Raw genomic sequence first — 17,184 nt, 5'->3', positions numbered from 1 at the left:
TCACTGCTTAAAAACTTTTGACAAAAATTATAATACCCATCAAGGCTATTAAAATATATATATAAATATATTCTTCTATAATTGATTAAATTTTGCAAATATTTAATACGCAAAATCCATAATCTTATCAAAGAATAAAACCGCCGCCAAAGGTAAACAAATCCCTTAGGTTGGCTCTATAGCCACCGATAAGGATTCTTAATGAATACTCAAAACTTTAATCACTAGATGAACTCATCCAAATAGAAATAGCTCGACCCAAACCCACCATAAATAAAATAACAATCTAAGAGAAATTAAAACAACATCCAAATATATGCAAATAGATTTATTTCAAAAACGAAATTATGCTTAAGAGGAAATGCCGGTGTGGTCGCGGATCCAGTCCAGGTAGCTGGTGACGCGGGTGAAGCCATCGGGCAGGCCCGAGGTGCATCCGTTGGAGGCCACAAAGGAGGTGACGCCGACCAGCGTGTTGCGGTCGTGGAGAACCAGGGGGCCGCCAGAGTCGCCAGAGCAGGTGGACTTGCCGTCGGGAGTGGAGGTGCAGATGACGTTGTCGGTGACCACATCGGATCCGTAGACTCCAGCGCAGGCATCGCGGCTGATGATCTGGGAGTCGACGCAGTTCAGGTAGTCAGAGACGCCGCAGCTGTCGCAAGGCCTGCCCCATCCGGAAGCCAGAGCCCACCAGCCGTCGTAGGAGTTGTGGCGGTCGCTCCACGGCAGCTCCACGCGGTTCACATGGCTCCAGAAGTCCACGTGGGGGGTGTTGATCAGGGAGATGTCGTTGTTCAGGTTGTTGGTGTTGTAGTTCGAGTGCTGGCGGAAGCTGCCGCTGCCGACGGTGTGGGTGTACTGGGCCTGCAGGCGCCACAGGGCACCGTAGTAGATGGTTACAGAGTGAGCGCCGTGGGTGCAGTGGGCGGCGGTCACCACCCAGGTGTTGCCGATGATGGAGCCACCGCACCACCAACCGCCGCTACCGCTGCTAAAGCCCAGACCGACAATGTAGGGCACCTTGCCCTCGTAGGCCGGGTAGCCGTTGGTGATGCGACCCTCGATCGAGCCGGATGCGGGACCCTGAACGGCATCCTTCAGGGGCACGGGCTTCGCCTTCTGGGGCTGAGCGGTGGCACAGGCAACGGCCACGGCCAGGACAGTGAGGAACAGCTTCATGTTGATACTTGGTTTCGAGCTCAACTGGACTGGACACTCCATGGCGGTGATTTATATACCTCCGGTTGGATGGCATATCGGAGATCTTCTTCGATACTCGAAAGTTCAATCCACTTGCCGGCAGGTAATCTAATCGAGCTAATTTCGCACGCCTCCACAGCTCCGTTCAGTGATATGCGTGTCTTCCACCACACAGGGTACTCCTCCAAAGTCTGATCGAGCAGATTCACTCACTTTCCGGCTCATGCCGGCACTTGCCACTCAATTGAGTTGATACCTCTGTCGCACCTTCACCCATTCATTAAAAGATTATGGACGCACTGCCGCCTCTTGGGGCAGATTTGTAGATAAGTCTCCCGATAAGCCACCCATTCATGCCGAGAGCCACAACCGAAAGGCCTCTCGAACAGAAGCGTGGAAAGATTTGGCAACAAGTCCAAGGGAAGCCTATCATTATTTTTTGGGGCAAATGGAAATATTATTATAATGGCTTCGAATTTATACCTTTTAATTATTTATTTATTTATTATTTAAGGAAGAGCAAATATCTGCCATTATAAATTATAAATATTAAACCCTTACCCCTGACCGGATAACGATATGCTTCGACTTACATCAGGTGGGCAGAGGCAAGGATAAATATGGGATAAATAATATTTATATAATGAATTAAATATCTTTATTAAATATGTTAAGTATTTTTTTATTTATTATCAACATTCTCTATAAGAAATAGAACTAACTGGAATAGATTTACCAAACTTCTTGGCAGCAACAAGGCAATCTTCTCCAGGCAAAGACAGCTCAAGCTGGATACCAAGGCACCTGCCAATAATCATTTTCTTTTTGTTAAATAAAAAATAATTCGAAAGAAAGTCTAGTATGCCAGATTCCATCGTTTTAATTTTCATCAAAGTTATTTGTTTATTTTATTAACAAAGAAAATTATTTTCTTCATGATTCAAATGCCCAAAAAAATATACCTTAATCAAGATAAAATTAATACAAATGACAATAAATAAATTTATTATCATTAAAACTAAATATATGTATATCTTTAAAAATAGGATTTTCCCATGTTATCAATACCCTTTGGTATTCCAGTTCCCGCCCAGAGTACATTCTACCAACAATTAAAAGCTATCTAGATGTTCCCGGGCTATCTATTAATTTCCATTGGTATCAGCAGGCTCTCGTCTGTGGCTATTGATGAACGCGGGCAGATAGGATGAAACACAAGTAGGGCTACTCCAGACGGCGATAAGGGGGCGCTATATAACCGGCTGGAGAACTGGAGGAGCCACATTCAATCACCATGAAAGTGTTCGTCGTATTGGCTCTGGCTTTGGCCGCCGTCTCCGCTGAGACCGTGCAACAGGTGCACCCCAAGGACCTGTCCGGCAACACCAAGCTCAATGGCCGCATCGTGAACGGCTACCCGGCGTACGAGGGCAAGGCCCCCTACACCGTCGGCCTGGGCTTCAGTGGAAACGGTGGCTGGTGGTGCGGCGGATCCATCATCGCCCACAACTGGGTGCTGACTGCCGCTCACTGCACAAACAACGCCGCCCAGGTGACCATCTACTACGGAGCCTCCTGGCGCACCAACGCCCAGTTCACCCACACCGTGGGCAGCGGCGACTTCATCCAGAACGGCAACTGGCCCAACCAGAACGGCAACGACATCGCCCTGATCCGCACCCCGCACGTCGACTTCTGGAGCCTGGTCAACAAGGTGGAGCTGCCCAGCTACAACGACCGCTACAACATGTACGACGGATGGTGGGCCGTGGCCTGCGGCTGGGGTCTGACCACCTCCGGCTCCAAGCCCGACTGGATGGAGTGCGTCGACCTGCAGATCATCAGCAACTCGCAGTGCTCCCAAACCTACGGCACCCAGCCCGATGGCATCCTCTGCGTGTCTACCTCCGGCGGCAAGTCCACCTGCTCTGGCGACTCTGGCGGCCCCCTGGTGCTCCACGACGGCGGTCGCCTGGTGGGAGTCACCTCCTGGGTGTCGGGCAACGGCTGCACCGCCGGCCTGCCCTCCGGCTTCACCCGTGTCACCAACCAGCTCGACTGGATTCGCGACAACTCCGGCGTGGCTTACTACTAAGCTCAACGTCCGGCCATTCGTTAAATAAATCAAATTCTTAAAAAATTAATGGTGTTTTAATACAAATATTTGTTAAGCTATAAAAACGCTTTAGATGAAGAATATATTTATTTATAGGGTTTAAGATTTAAAGAGCGCTTCAGAGTAAACCATGGAGTATTTAATAGTCTACTTTGGCAACCAATCTTTTTATTTTGAAGAAAGAAAAAATGCTATATAAAAATCATCAAAATAAAAATCAGGCACTCTGCTATTAAGAAATAAAATTTCCGTGCTTATAATAAAGTCAATATAATCTATGATTATTATTTTAAATTTGTTCAACAACCAACCAAAAATATGGAAAATCATTCATGTCGAGAGATCATTGTAAATTGTATAAAAGTTTAAAGCTTGATTAAATGATTAGATAGACAGGTCTCAGCCCAATCAAGAACCGACAAACATTGCTATAAATATTGATAAGACTATTCAAAACAGGCTAAGAAAAACCCAAACATTTTACTTAACATATCCGCTATAGATAGTAGTGCCTAGGAAACCATTGGCCATTCCTTTCTACATTCAAGGTGATACCAACTCCTTTAGAATAAATATCTTAGTTGAACGTCAAATTAAAATATTAATTTTAAATTAAAATACAAATTAATATTATATATTTGGAATATTTAGACCCCACCGAGGTTTGACAGACCCCGGATAAGTGGCTCCTTTCGGAGCTTATCGCTGTCACCAATCACGGGATTTATGGGAGTCTCGATGAATATTTACGAACCCAGATAGGGATAGCGGGAACCGAGCTCTGGGGGGGCCTATAAAAGACTGCTCCCTGGCTAGCAGAATCCAGTGTCGACATCAACATGAAGGTGTTCCTAACTATCCTGGCTCTGGCCGTGGCCTCGGCCGCCGCCTTCGACGAGAAGGTCTTCGTGAAGGACCTGCCCAAGCCCATGAAGATCGAGGGTCGTATCACGAACGGATACGCCGCCCCCGAGGGCAAGGCCCCCTACACCGTCGGTCTCGGCTTCAGCGGAGGCTGGTGGTGCGGCGGCTCCATCATCGGAAACACCTGGGTCCTGACCGCCGAGCACTGCATCGGAGACGCCGGCTCTGTGACCGTCTACTTTGGAGCCACCTGGCGCACCAACGCCCAGTACACGCACACCGTGGGCAACGGCGACTTCATCAAGCACTCCAACGCCGACATCGCCCTGATCCGCATCCCCCACGTGGACTTCTGGCACATGGTCAACAAGGTGGAGCTGCCCAGCTACAACGACCGCTACAACAACTACAACGAGTGGTGGGCCGTGGCCTGCGGATGGGGCGGCACCTACGACGGCAGCCCGCTGCCCGACTGGCTGCAGTGCGTCGACCTGCAGATCGTCCACAACGACGAGTGCGGCTGGACCTACGGCAGCGTTGGCGACAACGTCATCTGCACCCGCACCGTCGACGGCAAGTCCATCTGCGGAGGAGACTCCGGCGGTCCCCTGGTCACACACGACGGCAGCAAGCTGGTCGGCGTCAGCAACTTCGTCTCCAGCAACGGCTGCCAGTCGGGAGCTCCTGCTGGCTTCCAGCGCGTCACCTACCACTTGGACTGGATCCGTGACCACACTGGCATCTCTTACTAATTTCTTTAAATAAAATGATTATTTGAAAAGCAATTGAAATGTTATTATTTTTCCCTGTCCAATATTTTCGTATCAGGCAGAAAAGAATCAGTAAGATGAGGAATTTAAGCTTGTTCTTTATTGTATTTGAACTTCACGCGCCATATCGATTTTCGATAAATATTTACGATAAAATTTCCTCCAGGCTGGTTACTCTGCGCACTGCATTTGTTGTTTGTTTTTATTTTCCGCCAAATTTCGTCGCAAATTGTCGCGACATGTCCACATGCAGTGCGTCCGAGATTGCGGAGAAGAAGCGCATTGCTCTGTCCAAGCTGCAGGCCAAGAAGTCCCAGCTCCAGGCCAGTGGGAATGGCGGGAGACCAGCCCCGACGATTCCAACAGGCGCCGCCCAGCAACAAGTCCACAGTGGAAGCCATGGTAATCCGAATCAACCGCAGGCCAAGTCCCCGTTGAACTTCTACCGATCCCCGCCAGCAGCAGGGCAGTGGAAGGTCAGCCGTCCTGGTCCCACCACTAGCGACAACAAGAGCTCCTCCTTCCTGAACGCCTTGAAGGCGATAAAGCAAACCTCCGCCCGGGAATTATCCCGCAGTGCAGCACATCCCTACCAGCGGCCCAATGGCGGCGACAAGGAGGTCAGAGGCAGGCCAACGTTGTCGCTGGATCCGGAGAAGGATAAGCAGCGGCCAGTGGCACCGGTGTTTCGGAACTCCATTACCTGCAACCTTTACATGATCAGCGCAAATCGCTTTGCGGCCCACACCTCCGGATATCACGAGCAGCTGATAGCCGTGTTCAAGAACATGCCCACCAAATCCTACGAGCCCAGCAGCCGCCTTTGGACCTTTGACCTGAAGGATTATCAAGCACTGCAATTGCATGCAGCTGACCTTAAGCCAGGTGTCCATGTGAATGGCGTGCCCAAAAAGGTGCTGGATTTGTGTCAGCAACCGGCGGTGGTCTCGGAGCGGAGTGTCCTGGCCTCCATAGAGCCCAAGTTGGCGGACAAACTGATGCCCTTTCAGCAGGATGGCGTGTGGTAAAATTTCTCCTGTTAAACTTCTTGAAAAGATCACAACTAATTTGGGTTTTCCCAGCTTCGCCATTGGCCAGAAGGGACGCATTATGATCTGTGATGAAATGGGCCTGGGCAAGACCTATCAAGCCCTGGCCGTAGCTGATTATTTCAAGGATGACTGGCCCCTGCTCGTCTGCACCACGGCCTCCACGCGGGACAGCTGGGCCAAGCACATAGTGGAACTGTTGCCCAAGGTGCCCGTCCACTACATCCAGGTGCTTAACAACAATCAGCAATATGTGGGCGAGGCCCAGGTGCTCATCACCAGCTACAACATGATGGAGAGGAACAGGTACAAGCTGCTGCAGCGCAAGTACGGCTTCATCATCTTCGACGAGTCGCACACGCTGAAGAACAGCAAAGCCAAGTGCACGGAGGTGGCCAAGAAGCTTACGGATCAGGCCAAGCGTGTGGTCCTGCTCTCGGGTACACCAGCTCTCTCCAGACCCTTAGAGTTGTTCACGCAATTGCAGCTGGTGGATGGAAAGTTCATGAATTTCCTGGAGTTTAGTAAGTGGAGACTCTTTTTAATTTATCATTTTATTCTTTTTTTTTTTCAATATTTTCTTAACCTTCAGCCACTCGCTACTGTGATGGCAAACAGTCCACGTTTGGCTGGGATGCCAGTGGTCAATCTAATCTGGAGGAGCTCAAGGTAATGCTTACCCTGAAGTACATGCTAAGGCGAACCAAAACCGAGGTGCTGCCGCAGCTGGCTGACAAGAATAGGTATTTGCCGAAGCCGTAAGCAATATACAGTCACTTTATCAACCTTTTTTTAAATTCCTAGGGAAACTGTGGTCCTGGATCCTGCTTTGGTCTGGACCAATGAAGAGACCAAGGACAGCTTGGATGCCTTTAGCAATGAGCTGAAAACCAGCAAGGGCAGGGCCACCGAGGAGATTCTTCTGCGTTTCTATGCGCGCACAGCTGAAGTCAAGACCCGAGCCGTTTGGTAACTTATTTTTATTTATTATATATAAAGTTAACATTTTAAACTAAAGGCTAACTTATGTTTTAAGAGAGAAGTAATAACAAATTCTTTTCCCTTATTCCAGTGCCTATGTGAAAACCCTGCTTAAAGAGGATAAGAAATTTATAATATTTGCCCATCATCGGGTCATGATGGATGCCATTAGCGATTGCCTTTCGCAGCTGAAGGTTCACTACATAAGGATTGATGGACAAACCCGTAGTGATCTCCGGGCTGACTTTGTGGACACTTTCCAGAAGAAGAAAACCTGCAAGGTGGCCCTGCTCTCCCTGAAAGCATGCAATTCAGGGATTACTCTAACAGCCGCCGAGATCATAGTGTTTGCTGAACTGGACTGGAATCCAAGTGTGGGTTTCAGTTGCTCTTTGACTAGGAAAAATATCCTCTGAACTTAATTTATTTAAAAAATTTATAGACCCTTGCCCAGGCCGAGAGCCGTGCCCACCGCATAGGCCAAACCAAAGAGGTGATATGTCGCTACCTGATGGCCAGCAATACGGCCGATGATACCATATGGAATATGCTAAAGAACAAGCAGGAGGTACTCAGTAAGGTGGGCATCTTTGCAGAGAATCTACAAAAGGCCACGCACACAGCAGCGCCCACCACGGTAAGTATTGCATTATATCTTTTATATTTTCGACTAAGGTAAACCTACTTTAAAGTCCCACAAAATCGAGGAATACTTCTCGCCCGCGAAAGCCTCTGCGGCCCAGCAAGATAAGGGGTCTATTAGGCAGTTTCTATTGCCGGCTCCCAGTGAAACCAATAATAAATTGGAAGAAAAGCCCCAAGAATCTCTTACCAAGTCGGATATGGCAGCGTTTTTCGAGGATGACGAAGATGAGGCCTTGCTGGATTTAGATATATAGTTTTTTTTGTTCCCCAACTTCTGTTAAATGATGTCAATAAATGGTAGTTATTTGTACGCATGCTCTTATCCACTGGGAAGTCAGTGTTTCTGTCCTGGCAACAAAATAACAAACAAACACTCAATTTGTAGCAAACCTTTTCACTTGTTTCAAATATAAATAAAATACACAAACTAGGCTAAAAACTAAAACATATAAAGATATATATAGCCATGGCCGATAGCCAGGGAGAAACTGAGCTCTTGGGCGAAGAGGAGGAGCTCGAACGAAGCTCATTTCACGAATCGTTCATCCAGGATATCATCGCCATTAAGCACTCGTTCGGCTACGATTGCAAGAAGCTCTTCAATCTGGTGCTGGTGGATCAGGACACCTTGGTCTTTGCCTCGGGCAACTTTTTGAAATTCTTTAGCATTTCTCGGCAAGAGATTACCTTCCAGGAGACCGTCTATGGCTGTGGCATAGGCTTCATTACGGTTTGTAGTCCTGGATTTCTCCTCTAAATTGTTATTTAAAATCTTCAAGTGCCCATCCTTAGAAAAACGACCATCCCGACTTCCAGGGCCTGTTCACAGTGGCGGAGAATGGCCCGCAGCCTACGGTGTTTATTTACGAGTATCCATCGATGGATGTCCGTGTCAAGCTGCTGAATGCAGCCAAGGCGTGCTTTACGGCCGGATCCTACAACAAGACGGGCGAACTGTTTGCCTCGCAGGCCGGCTATCCGGACTTTATCATAACCATCTGGCGCTGGGAGAAGGCGGAGGTGGTGCTGCGCGCCAAGTCTTTTCAGAGCGACATCCTCTTCGTGCACTTCTCGGAGCACAATCCCATTTTGCTCTGCTCCTCGGGCCTGAGTCACATCAAGTTCTGGAAGATGGCCAACACCTTTACCGGTCTGAAGCTAAAGGGCGACCTGGGGCGCTTTGGCAAGACGGATTTCAGTGACATCTCCGCCATGTACATGCTGGCCGATGAGAATGTCATCTCGGGCTGCGACTGGGGCAACATGCTGCTCTGGCAGGCGGGCCTCATCAAGTTCGAGGTATGCCGCAAGGGTCGCAAGCCCTGCCACACCAAGCCCATTACGCGGATCACCATGAAGAACGGGGAGGTGACCACCGTGGGCATGGATGGCTATGTCCGTGTCTGGTACTGGGAAACGGTGGACTTGGCCGACCCGCCCGAGGATGATCTGTTCGTGGAGATCGATCCGATCTATGAGTTCAAGATCGCCGATGTGGAGCTGCGCTGCATGCAGAAGATCCATCTTTACGACGAGATGGACTTCACGCACTACGCCCAGGATGGCAACGGCGGCATTTGGTTCTGCGATATCAACACCTATGATGTGCCCCAGAAGCCAAAGAAGATCTACTCCTGCATCGGCGGCAAGGTTATAGCCTCCCAAATGTCCCCGGTGTCCCCGCACTTCCTCTGCATGTCCGAGAGCGGCAAGATCTTTGTGTACGAGTACGAGCAGGAGAGTCTCATCCTGGAGAAGCAGTTTCCGGCGAATGGCGTCGATGTGCTGTGGCTGGACACTCAGGTATCGGTCCTGGGCACCGAATTGGTGGCCGGCTTTGAGGACGGCATTCTGCGGCAACTGTTTTTGGATTTGAGCGATTCCAGCCGGCCAACCATGACCCGAGTTAGAGCCTTCAAGGCACACACGTCGCCCATATCCAGGATAACCGTGAACCGAACGAGCACCCTGCTCCTCACCGGCAGCGTTGACAAGAGCATCTTCATCTATCAGTTGAGTCGCGATGAGAACTCCTTGGTGGACATCCATCCCCTGGGATTCGTGCAGTTCGCAGCGATTCCCAACTGCTTCTACTGGCATGAGACGGAGCCCACCGTGGTCCTTGTGGGCTGCAAGACCGGCGAGGTGTACGAGTATAATGTGCGCACCCAGGTCACCGAGGAGGAGACCCACCTGTCCTACAACATAACAGAGCCATCGCGTCAGCGCTACGTGAAGTTTGCTTCCGTGAAGAGCAGGATACGGCGGGACATCAAGCGGGAGCAGACGAAAAAGCGCAAGGAACGCAAGCGAGAGCGCAAGTTGAACGAAATCGAGAAACTTAAGAAGGCCAATCCGGGTCTGCAGATTGATATGGAGTCGGCTTTGGCCGACTCGGAGCCCGAGGAGGAGGAGGAGCCTCTGTTCATACCCCCGAAGCCCAATCCAATAATTTGGCTGCGCTATACGGAAATGAACACCATCTGGGTGTCCATGGCGGGCTATGATGCGGGGTACATCTATGAGCTGGAGTTCCAGGCGGCGGAACCCACGTGCTCCACCATTATAGCGGATGCGGATGATATTGAGATTCACTCGTACTGCATTATGTGAGTCTTGTAAGCTGTAATTTCCGGGGATTCCCTAAAATTCCTCTCTCTCCCACAGTGATCAATACATCATTTTTGGCCTGATTAACGGACGGCTTCGCATCAACCGCATCAATCCGGATAACTTCAGGGACCTCTCCGAGTACCGCATCTATCCCATGCACGATGCTCTTAAAGGCATCATTCCCAGCATCCAGACCAGCTACAATGGCGAGAACATCCTCACCGTTGGCTACGATGGCAACATTTTCCTTCACAATTGGAACGGTCCCAAAGTTGTTAAGAATCCGCTTCGGGATAAGCTCATGCCCTTGCCTCCAAACGTTCAAAAGGCTCCCGATATAGTCGATCCAGAGGAACCATCACTGGAACAGGAAAAAATCAATGCAGAACTGCGACGCCAGCAAGAAGCGGCTGAGGCACACGATCGCGATGTCCTGGCCAAGATCGGGGTGCTGCAAAATGATTACTTTGAGATTATCAAAATAAACGAGGAGCTGCCGCCGGGACTGAGGGCCAAAGATACGGATTTGCTGTTGGATCCACGCATCAAACAACAGATACGAGATGAGTTACAGGCGGAGCTGGATGATGTGCGTGAGGACTTGGCCTACGACCTGGAGTTTGCCCAGGTGGGGCACAAGAAGCTGTACAATCACTTCCTCAAGAATCTAGTTGAAGTTCCCTTCACGGTGAATCCTTTGGGGTGAGTAACTTAATGGAAAACCTGTCCTCCTAAAGCCTAACCTTGTCCTGGCTAGTGCCAATGTGCCGGGCGTGGCCACCTTTCGCCTGCAGGAACTGGGCGAGGAATTCGAGCAAATCAAGCGTGACATTGAACTGCGTCTAAAACAAGAGCACGACATGGGGTAAGTGGGAGGAACTATGACTCAGACACACTTAAGGGGGAATATACATGTAAACCAAAATTTGCTATCTCCAAAATTTCACGACAATTGCTGATTATTTCTTAAAAGATTACATGTAGTATTCCCCTTAAGCTATCAACACTTGACTACACAACATAAATTACTCTCCAAATTCCCGACAAGCAGCCTTTACAGAGAGGATCGAGTGGCAGAACAGCCGGAAGTGTAAGCCTGATAAGTCCTTAAAGTCCTTAAAGCACCTCAGCATTCTAAACTCCCTCCAGCACTCCTCTTCCTTTTAGATCCTTTAACTATTCCCTCTCTAACAATTGTTCTCGATGACCTCCTCCTAGCCTCCAAGACCTTGTGGTGGCCGAACCCTCAGACGAATCCATTGGCCAGCCTCCACCGGAAACCTTTTTCTTTGGCCGCGATCCGCGTAGCATTGAGCCGCGCTTCAGCAAAAAGATGATGCGTCTCCTGGTCCGCTACCGGAAGCGCCAACTGTACGAGGTGCGTCGCATCTTTGACTGGGATAAGTTAGAGCGCCAGAAACCGGATCCCAATCGAAATCATCCAGATGACGATGCCAAAATCGAGGAGGCCAAGCGCAACCTGGGTGACTACAAGCTGAAAATCGGCGAGGACTATGAGCCCAAGTCCTCGGAGACGCTGACCCAGAAATACATAGAGATCGTCAAGTGCCGGGAACGTCACTATAATATGGTGAAAGACTTCAATCTATCGGTGGCACAGCTGCGCACGCGCAAGCAGGAGCTGATGCAGTTCATCAATGCCAAGCGGAAGCGCTTGGACGTGATCAATAGCTATTTGCCCCCGGTGGATCGCCTGCCCCTGGATCCGATACAGGAGATCGACATGGATCTGGAGTTTCCCGAGCTCAATCTAATCGAGCATCACACGCCCGGCTGTGGTGTGGAGATCGATGACATTCTCACGCTGGAGCAGAGTGTGGATGATGTAAGTGATACCCCGGTTAAGTGGCAATCAAATAACATCCTTGGATTCGCAGGTAATCGCCTCCACCAAAGTCAACCGGGAGCTAACCAAAAGCCTGGTCAACCTAACGGCACTGGATCTACCCGAACTGCACGAGTACGCCGCCTATGTAATGTTACAAATGTCCAAGCTGGAACGCTGCCTATCCAATACCGATCTGGTCGACGGTCTGAAGAGTATGCCGGCAGTCAGTGAGCCGGCCTACTTTGAGCTGAATGCGGAGGATGAGACGCCCATGATATTAGAGATGCGATACCGGTGGGTACGATTCATGCGGCGTGAGCAGGCAGCGATACGAGCGGAGGTCCAAGAGGAGGTGCAGCAATTCGACCGGGCATTGTCCAAGTTGCAGGTGCGGCGCTTTCATGTCAAGCTGGATGCCGAGTTTATGACCTCATACCTGATCAGCCTCAACCAGGAGCTGTACATCCTGCGGGACAGCGAGGAGATCGAGTTGCAGCTGATGCTGAACGCCAAGACGGCAATGAGCACCCGGAACGAGCTGCAGGTAGTTATCAATGCCACCAACCGTCAGCTGGACGAACTGCGACGAAGCATTGACAAGCTGGCCGAGCAGATCCTGGCCGTTCAGGTGCTCTTTATGAGCACAATGAAAGGTCACAAGTTCTTTGACTTTCTGCGTCGCATCTTCAAGAAGAAATGGCGTCCGCCAAAGGTGGCCAGAGGCGATGACGAGGAGTCCTCCTCCTCCTCGGAGTCCTCGTCCTCCAGCGAGGACGAAGAAGCGGACAACAAGAGTCTGGACTCCCTGGACATGACCACCATACGGCTGGATGAGGCCACTTGTCCCACGGGTCTCGATCGCTCGCTCTACGACCTGGCCTTTGCCATGCGATCCGATCGCCACGAGCTTGAGCGCAATATGCGGGACCTGCAGCGGGATGTGGATAGTAAGCGCAAGGAGATTGCCGAGATGCAGATCAAGATGAAGTTCCATGAGGAGGTCTACCAGCGGGAGAAGAATGCCCTGCTGGAGTTTAGGGTAGGATTTTTAAGCTGATCCTTGGAAAATATAAAGTTTTTCCTCCTGCCTTTCCAGCGCAATCGTCAGCAGGAAGTGAACAAGGTGAAAATCAGCGCCATCATCCGCATGGACCAATTGCAGCATTTCTACGAGGGCGACGACTACCGCGACCTGTCCAATGCCGTTCTCTTTGACGCCGACATGCTGGTGGATCTCCGTCGGCGCGCGGATCAGCTCAGCGAGGAGACCAAGGCCACCAAGCGCTGGCACCGCATCAACTTTATTCATTTGCGGCGCATGAACACGGACATCAAGTTTATGCGGTTCGAGATCACACGCCTGGAGGAGGAGATCCGCCAGGCCATGATGAAAAAGTTCGGCCTGATTGTTAATCTCGATGAGCTGGAGGAGGAGGTACTGCGTCGCTATATCTTTGACCTGGAAACCAGTGCCGAGGACGAGCTAAAGGCCCTCGAAAAGGAGTTAATGGAGAAGCAGGTGAGGGGTCACAGGATTCTTGAAAATTTTGATCCTAAATTCTGATCCTCTAGAAAGAGCTAGCCCGCTGCGAAGAGTCCCTGATCATGGAAACCCAAAACAACACGGAGAAGCTCAATATAATGACAGTGCTGCGCGAGGAGAAAAACATCCTGTGCACTCTGTTGGACATTCAGGACCGCAACTATGCCAAGTGGAGCAATCCAAGTGCTTTGAATCTAACCTACGACATTGAGAAGCTCAGAGGTATTGAGAACTCCTTGCTTCAGCAGATCGAGGTGGGTAGCTAACTGAGTATCCTTAGAGATTATCCTTAAATGCTCTTTTATAAAAGTGCCTGGAGCGTGAGATCTGCGCCTTGCGTCTCAAGTCCAAGCCCCTGCAGATCAACAACGAATTTGAGCTGGATCCCAATGCTCCACCGGAGGTAACCACCGAAGTCATGCCCAATGACGATGCCCTGATCTGTCCGGCCATCTTGAATGTAGATGCCTACTTGCTGCCCCCCATGCCCGATGAGTTCATCATGGAACGCGTTCAGACAATCGTCCAGAAAAGCTTCAATCGGTTCTTTGGACGGAGCACTACGCCGGACAACGTGCGCAAGTTTGCTTTACGATCTTCTCTGTACCTTTGCCAGGCCGCCTACAGTTTCCAGGTGCGAATTCGATTTTTTTTTTAGATTTTTCAAGTGTTCTCCAGACCTCTTATTACCCCTTCCAGGGTCGCTATACGGACAGCATAGCCGAGTGCATCACCGAGCACCTGCAGACGATTGTGCCCAAGAAGTACTTTATCCACATCAGTGCCGACGAGCTGAGGAAGCTTTTTAACGAGGTGGTTTCCGTCTTCGACTACGAACGCTCTGATATCAACACCGAGGAGCTCATCTCTGGCATCTTTGACCACGCCAAGGACTCGCTGTGCGCCCACATTCACGCCGATGCCACCGACGTGGTTAACCGTTCCCATTTCATTGTGGCGCACATGTTCAATGAGCTCATCGAGGTGCTGCCCGTGGAGGAGTTCCAGTCGGAGGAGACAGTTCGTATGATTGTGGATGTGTTGGACCGTGAACCCATGGTTGATCCCCGGGCAATTGGTGTGGAGAAGCTCATCGAGAGCACTATGAAGCATGCCCAGGAGAATTTGCTGGATGGGATTACGGCTGTGCCGGTGCGCAAGCTGGGCAATACCATCCAAAAAGACCTGATAAAGCGGCGCCAGTACAAGCAGGCGAGCTGCGAAGCGCCGATGAAAGTAAGGATTGCCAGCAAAAAATAATTAGTGGCTTGCCCTTTTAGCGTTAACAATATAATTTATTTTTATTATTATTTGGAGTGTGTAAAGCTTTCGGCAAATGCAAACAATTTTACATGTTTTAATAAGGTTTGTGTGTGTTTTTTTAACTAACCAAACAAGTTCTATCAATGTTTTTGTGTGGCCAAGAGAAGGCCCAACCTTAAGCGGGCTTTTCCAATGGAAAGAGTTTTATAAAGCGATTTTTAGAACAAATAATTCTAGCCCAATCTCGCCTTCACCGTGTTCATCTTGAGGGGCAGCAGCTGCAGCATCTCACGCACCACCCCCACTTCGGCCTGCAGCGTCTTGGCCGCCTCCTTGTGCTGTTCACAGCCTTCGTCAAACTTTTGGTAATAAGTTTGGCAATTGGTGAGTTGCAGCAGCTGCTGAACAGGATGGGGACTGATCAGCTTGTAGTAGATGCGACCAATGTGAAAGTGGGCATAGAGCATAAGACGTTGCTCCTCCTCGTCCATGTTGGGACGCCACTCCTCGCTCGGCGGCTTCGCCGTGTACGATTTAATGAAGCTCTCAAAGTGCTTGATAGCCTTTTGGCAGCTCTGGTTGACCTTCTTGATCTCATCCGGCGTGGGGGAGCTCTTGGCACGGATGGCATCGAGACGGACATCCAGAACGGCGGCATGAGCTGTTCCCGCCCCATACCAACACTCGCGGCAGATCTTCATGTAGAAAATGGGATCGATCAGATCAAGCAGATCCTCCAAGAACTTGGCTCGACGCTTCTGCATTTTGGCCTGATTCTCCGGATTCTCCTCAAAAAAGGCAATGCGCTCGTACGCCTCGGCGTAGTCCTGCATGATCTTACAGTACTCGGTGGCCTCGTTTTCCGCCTTGTAGTAGTCCTTGGCAATGTCCAGCCACTCGTTGACAAAGTGGAAGACCAGCTTGGCATCGTCAAAGGTCAGGCAGTAGTCGCAGCTAATGCGATTCTCGCAGGCGGTAAGATCCAGACCGGGAAACCGCGACTCCTCCGCTTCGGCCAGCCGGAGGGTCTGTATGGCCTTCTCCAGGCGCTTGGCCTCCTCGCTGTCGTCCTCGTCACGCAGCAGCCGCTCCCTAGAGGTCTGCATCAAGTGCAGGCCATACTTGGCCCAACAACGGGCCACATCGGCGTAGCGATGCTTGAAGGTCTCCGTCACATCCTGCCGCTGCTGCTCGCTCATTCCCTCCGGCTCCAGCATGTGAGCCTCGTACTCCGCCATGATGAGAGTGGCGGCGGCCAGATGATGACGGGCCTCTGCGAATCGCTCCTCTCCAATGTAAAACTGCGACAAGGTGGCGGTATTTAGAGCGAAATCAATGGCATCATACGACTTGTACTGCAACTGGCGGTGCAGCGTGCGATGGCAGCACTTAGCAGACTTTTCCGTCTCTCCCAGGTGGCCATACATTTGGGCTAGATAAAAACACACCAGAGTGTACAGAGATTCCAGCTCCTTTGCACCTGCTGCAGCGATTTCCTGCCCCTCCTCCGACGGACTGAAGATATCCTGTATGGCCAGGGGTTCCAAGCCACTGGCTTTGAACTCCTCGTAGCTATTTTCGGCCAGAAGCAGCAGGTCCAGGCCCTTTTTGTACTCCTCCTTGGCGGCCAGGACAATGCTGAGCTCGTTAACGGCGCCTATGTAGGGAATGACAGCTTCTGGACGCAGCTTCAGCGGAGTGACGAGCTCCAAACAACGATTAAGGAACTCCTCGCCCTTGGACTGTTCCTCTGTGTATACAAAGATCCGGCCCAGATCCCGGCATACGAAGGCCAGCAGGGAGCGGTAGCAGAGGTCATCCTGGCCGCCATCCTCTTCGCTGGCCTGGACGGACACCAGTTGGTCGTCCAGCTGCTTTTTTAAATCGACCAGAACATCGCGGGCTTTGTAGTGGGACCGAAAGGGATCCGTTGGCGGATCGCTGCGACTCTCCTCCTCCACCAGCCGGTTGGCCTTCTCGTAGAGCTCCTTGTAGTCGCTCAGAATCTCTTTGGGAATAACCATGTCGACGTTTACTGCTGGGCGGAGAAGTTGTAAGTGTCACTTTCAGGGGAAATCGGAACTTTTTCCAATATTTCGTCGCCTTATTTCATTTTTGTTACCCGCAGTGTGCCCGCCTGCTTTTCTTCAGAAAAATTACCATTGCACTTGGGCACACTAAAAACCTAAAAAGAAAAGTGTTGAAAAGCGTTTATAACTTTGTGATTACAACACTAATTCGTAAAGAAAGAGTGGACAAGTCGAAAGAAAATAGCTAAATGGCCATAGCTA

General features: G+C 50.4%; 5 protein-coding genes across 7 annotated transcripts; 3 read left to right on the top strand and 2 right to left on the bottom strand.

The window, feature by feature from the left end:
• Positions 1–313: 313 nt before the first annotated feature.
• Positions 314–1,218, bottom strand: Jon25Bii (Jonah 25Bii). Its single transcript, XM_017183151.2, has one exon. It carries the CDS (start codon positions 1,177–1,179, stop codon positions 352–354), a length of 828 nt encoding a protein of 275 aa, XP_017038640.1. The 5' UTR covers positions 1,180–1,218; the 3' UTR covers positions 314–351.
• Positions 1,219–2,473: 1,255 nt separating this feature from the next.
• Positions 2,474–4,965, top strand: LOC108086244 (transmembrane protease serine 9-like). Its single transcript, XM_017183115.2, has 2 exons — positions 2,474–3,292; positions 4,117–4,965. The coding sequence occupies exons 1-2, from the start codon at positions 2,495–2,497 to the stop codon at positions 4,930–4,932; spliced, it is 1,614 nt and encodes a 537-aa protein (XP_017038604.2). The 5' UTR covers positions 2,474–2,494; the 3' UTR covers positions 4,933–4,965.
• Positions 4,966–5,115: 150 nt separating this feature from the next.
• On the top strand, positions 5,116–7,935 carry Marcal1 (SWI/SNF-related matrix-associated actin-dependent regulator of chromatin subfamily A-like protein 1). Of its 2 annotated transcripts, XM_070285121.1 has the most exons (8): positions 5,116–5,352; positions 5,413–5,974; positions 6,033–6,523; positions 6,592–6,742; positions 6,804–6,968; positions 7,072–7,354; positions 7,423–7,617; positions 7,673–7,935. In XM_070285121.1, the coding sequence occupies exons 1-8, from the start codon at positions 5,190–5,192 to the stop codon at positions 7,877–7,879; spliced, it is 2,217 nt and encodes a 738-aa protein (XP_070141222.1). In that variant the 5' UTR covers positions 5,116–5,189; the 3' UTR covers positions 7,880–7,935. The 2 variants fall into 2 exon arrangements, with proteins under 2 accessions (XP_070141222.1, XP_017038602.1); XM_017183113.3 differs by having other exon boundaries at positions 5,116–5,974.
• A 44-nt stretch (positions 7,936–7,979) lies between these two features.
• LOC108086240 (cilia- and flagella-associated protein 44) lies at positions 7,980–14,995 on the top strand. 2 transcript variants are annotated; one of them, XM_070285090.1, is made up of 10 exons: positions 7,980–8,355; positions 8,418–10,234; positions 10,293–10,940; positions 10,996–11,103; positions 11,457–12,084; positions 12,137–13,126; positions 13,184–13,606; positions 13,660–13,884; positions 13,941–14,264; positions 14,309–14,995. In XM_070285090.1, exons 1-10 carry the CDS (start codon positions 8,092–8,094, stop codon positions 14,888–14,890), a joined length of 6,009 nt encoding a protein of 2,002 aa, XP_070141191.1. In that variant the 5' UTR covers positions 7,980–8,091; the 3' UTR covers positions 14,891–14,995. The 2 variants fall into 2 exon arrangements, with proteins under 2 accessions (XP_070141191.1, XP_017038601.1); XM_017183112.3 differs by having other exon boundaries at positions 7,981–8,355; positions 14,330–14,995.
• LOC108086242 (KIF-binding protein) lies at positions 14,905–17,039 on the bottom strand. Its single transcript, XM_070285122.1, has one exon. It carries the CDS (start codon positions 16,915–16,917, stop codon positions 15,127–15,129), a length of 1,791 nt encoding a protein of 596 aa, XP_070141223.1. The 5' UTR covers positions 16,918–17,039; the 3' UTR covers positions 14,905–15,126.
• Between the last annotated feature and the right edge of the window lie 145 nt (positions 17,040–17,184).

This window comes from Drosophila kikkawai, chromosome 2L, assembly GCF_030179895.1.
Source record: "Drosophila kikkawai strain 14028-0561.14 chromosome 2L, DkikHiC1v2, whole genome shotgun sequence".
NCBI classification, from domain to species: Eukaryota; Metazoa; Arthropoda; class Insecta; order Diptera; family Drosophilidae; genus Drosophila; species Drosophila kikkawai.
This window is presented reverse-complemented; position numbering and strand designations above follow the sequence as displayed.